Below are 3,700 nucleotides of genomic sequence, written 5' to 3'. Positions count from 1 at the left end.
CCCGCGGGTCAGAGCCGGTAACACCCGGGCCTGGGGGGGGGGGGCTACAGCTGCCCCCTTCAGCAGCTTCCTCCCCCCAGCCTGGGTGCGGGGCTGCCCTCAACCCCCCACCCTGCTTCTCAGAGTGGCCCGGTGGCCGCCTCCACATTGCTGTGCTCTTCCCCACACGGTGCCTTGCCCTTGGGGTCGGTGCATCAGGTCCCCTGCACAGTCCCAGAATTAGAACTGGGCAGGGGGTTCATCTTGGAGTCTCTTCCTGGGGGCCCATGGAGGTCTCTGAGAAGCAGGATGCTGCTGTGTCCCATGGCTTGAGGCTTAATCACGCTGGTGGCTGGGTCCTGGGGTGCTGTGCTGTGCTGTGCCACGCCGTGCCGGTCCCCTGTCCCACTCTCCCTGGATATGCCCACTCAGGCTGGCCCGGTGCCTTTGGCCCTGCACCAGGTACAGGAATGGACTGCTCCTGTCACTTCTGTGCCCTGGGATCAGCTTCCAGAATGCAGGGGCCAATGAAGGTTCTCATCAGGCCCCATACCTTAGAGCAGGGGCAGAAATAGGACCCAGGAGTCTTGGCTTGTGGAGAGCCCGCGGCTGCTCCGTGGGTGGGCTGTGAACCCCCCGCCCCACGGCGGGAACCCGGGGTCTGCCTGCTCCAGCCCTTGGGCCCCACTCTCCTCCCAGGACCCCAGTTCTGAGCCCCCCAGACCGGCTCGGGACCCAGGCATGCGGTGCCTCCGACCCCCCAGCTTGTGGAGAGCCTGTCCCCAGCAGCCCCCCAGCTCAGGGAAAACGGTGCCAGGCTCCCTCTGCCCCATACGTGAACCCATGTCTCCCTGCAGGATCTCCCAGCCAGAGACGCAGTGCCCCAGCCAGACCCCCCCTGAGCGCCCCCGGCCCCCACAGTGGCACCAGAGCACGGAGCTGCAGGTCATGCACAGCAGCACGGTAAGTGTGGGCCCTGCAGTGATCCCCAGCCAGGGGGAACAGCACTGCTGGGGCTGCAGGTAAGGCGGTGAGGGGGGAGGCAGCACGCACGGCTGATGGGCTGGGGCGCCGTGACAGGGTCTGGAGGTAGATGCTACAAGTGACGGGTGCCAAGGGCAGGATGCTGCATGTGAGCGTGGCTGGGGGGGGTTGCCTGTGCTGGGGTCACAAGGGCTGGGTGCAAGGCTGTAGATGAAAGGGGTGAAGAGCCTGCGCCACAGGTGATGAGGGTGCCTCGGGTGTGCGTGATGAGGGGGCGATGGCATTGCTGCTGCTGTGAGCTGGATGGAGTTTTTAGAGGGGCCCAGCAGCCTGCACCCAGCTCTGCCTGCGGCTCCCTAAGGGCCCAAGCCTGTGTGGCCTCATTCTTCATGTGACTAAGCAGCCCCCAGGCCAGGGAAGGCTCATCCCTCTCCGCCAGCCCAGCCCCGCAGCTGCATGGTGGCAGGGGGAGCCCAGCACTGGGGTGGGGGCTTCCTAGCAGGCAGCACTGCCTGTGCCCCAGCGTGTCACTGCCCAGTCAATGCCTGCTGCCTTGTGTGGGTCTCCGGCGCTTGTTCTTCGCTGCCGGGACACATGCTGTCGCCCTCCCCATGGGGGCTGCCCTGCAGCAGGGGTGACAGGCCCCAGAGTCCCCTGGGCACTGTCTGCACCTGGCCTGGTGCCCACTGCTGTCCCCATGGTACCAGGAGGGCCTGCCCAGACACTGGCCCCACTGTCACTTCTGGCCTCCCCGCTGTACTCTCAAGGAGCTCCCCCAGCAATGGCCCTGGGGGTCCCTTCTCCCGCCTGCTGCAGGCCTCACTGTGGGTGCCCTGTGGGACAGACCTGAACTGGAGCTGGATCCTCGGGTGTGGGTTGGGGGTCAGTGCTCTGCTCTGGGCTGTGCCATGGGGGGCTGGGGGGGGGGTGTCTGTCGTGCTGCCTCTCACATGCTGCATGGCTCACACTGACTGCACGTCTCTTAACTGCTGCTGCATGCGCCCGTCTGCCGCGCGTCTCCACCTTCTCTCTGCAGCCTGCTCCCCTTGGCGCCGCCCGGCCCGATCCACCCTCCAAGCCGCTCCCGCCTGACCCGGTGCCTAAGGCATCCCAGGTAACGGCCCTGGGCCCAGCAGGGCGGGGACACACCGGCTGCTCTCATTTGTCCCACAAGGCTTCTGCATGACCCTCACGTGCATGCTCTCACCTGGCCGAGGGGCGGGGGTTTGGGGGGCTCATCCCCCAGCTCCTACCACGGCTCCCTAGGGTACCGGCTGCTCTGGGCACGCTGGGTTTGGACACGGACAGACCTGCAGGGCACAGCTGGCCCTCCTGCTACTCTTCCCCTGGCTCCAAACACTCCCTTGTCCTGGACCTGACGCCCGCTGCAGGACCTGGTACTGTCCACAAGAGCACGGTGCTGGAAGCCTCCCCTGATGTGGCCCCGGGCATCACTGCCCCTCAGTCTGCCAGCACCCAGAGCTCCCAGCCCCACAGCACCCCCGGCATCAGCCACCCCCCTGCAAGGCCCTGTGCCGGGGGGCAAGTCCGGCCCCTCCCTGCAGACCCCGCGGCTGTGGCCCGGGTACCGTGGTGCCGTCTCATTGAGCCTGCTCTCTCTGCCAGGCCAGGGGCTCGGACAGGCCACCCCCCCCCACGCGCCCGCTTCCTGCAGACCCTGTGGTGAGAGGCACTCAGGTAACCGTGGCACCACCGCGGGGCTGGTGACGGTGACAGTTGTACACGCGTGTGGAGAGTCCCACCAGGGCAGCACAAGGCCGCAGCATGGGCACAGGCAGGCAGGGTGCCCACATGGGCACACGGGGCAGAGAGGGAGCAGGTGATGGATGTGATGGGCACGGAGCTCTGTGCCCTAGACTGGCCCTGGGCGCTCCCACCCTCCATGGCTCACACCGGCTTCTCTCCAAAGTCTCCTGGTCCTGCCAAGCCCCCCCCACCCCGGCGGCCACTGCCCTCTGACCCGGTGGGGGTCCTGGGCGAGGTGCCTGCTGTGCCTTCCTATGGCCCCTGCGTCATGGTGTTGCCATCCAGGTAAGTAATGAGTCCCCCCTGGAAGGGTCCTGCCTGGGGCGGGGGTCACTGCTGCTTTGCTACCGTCTGTTTCCTCTGCCCCCAGGCCAGCGCCCCCACCCCCCTCGGCACACACTCCAGACCGCTGATGCCCCTCGTGCTGCCCTGCTGGGACGCGCTGTCTGCTGGACTCGACTCCCTGCTGCTACAGCCCCCCTGCGCTGGACTCTCAGGGCCCTGCTCCGGGGCTTCTCGTCTCCTGCACCATGTGCAGGGCCGGGGCAGAGCCCGTGGGCACCGTGGAGAGCAGTTTGGGATGCTCTGCAAACTGCAATAAAGGGGATGGTGCACCGGGCCTGCGTCTCCTCCTTTGGAAGCTGTGCAGACCTGCCCGGGGGGGGGCCCCAGGAAGCCGAAGCACCTGAGCTTGCCCAGATGGGGACGTCGGGAACTATATTTCCCAGCAGGCCGTGCGCTATTGTGCATCATGGGGGCGGGGCCAAAAGGAGGCTGGCTCCACCCTGTCCCGGGCTGCGGCTGCGCACGGACTGGCCGGCGGCTGCTCCGTGGGTGGGCTGTGAACCCCCCCCCCGCACGGCGGGAACCCAGGGGTCCGCCTGCTCCAGCCCTTGGGCCCCACTCTCCTCCCAGGACCCCGGTTTTGAGTCCCCCAGACCGGCTCGGGACCCAGGCATGCGGCGCCTCC

At 67.4% G+C, this 3,700-nt stretch overlaps 1 protein-coding gene across 1 annotated transcript in view; it reads left to right on the top strand.

Annotated features, from left to right (window-relative positions):
• The window catches only part of ADAM15 (ADAM metallopeptidase domain 15), an 8,462-nt gene extending 5,113 nt beyond the window's left edge, over positions 1-3,349 (top strand). The window contains exons 20-24 of the mRNA XM_025212625.1: positions 837-942; positions 2,000-2,077; positions 2,590-2,661; positions 2,894-3,015; positions 3,101-3,349. Coding sequence (XP_025068410.1) covers positions 837-942; positions 2,000-2,077; positions 2,590-2,661; positions 2,894-3,015; positions 3,101-3,143 — 421 coding nt within the window. The 3' untranslated portion in view covers positions 3,144-3,349. The remainder of the gene's footprint in view (positions 1-836; positions 943-1,999; positions 2,078-2,589; positions 2,662-2,893; positions 3,016-3,100) is intronic.
• The last annotated feature ends 351 nt before the right edge of the window (positions 3,350-3,700 follow it).

This window comes from Alligator sinensis, unplaced genomic scaffold (genome assembly GCF_000455745.1).
Source record: "Alligator sinensis unplaced genomic scaffold, ASM45574v1 scaffold1165_1, whole genome shotgun sequence".
Lineage (NCBI taxonomy): Eukaryota > Metazoa > Chordata > Crocodylia > Alligatoridae > Alligator > Alligator sinensis.
This window is presented reverse-complemented; position numbering and strand designations above follow the sequence as displayed.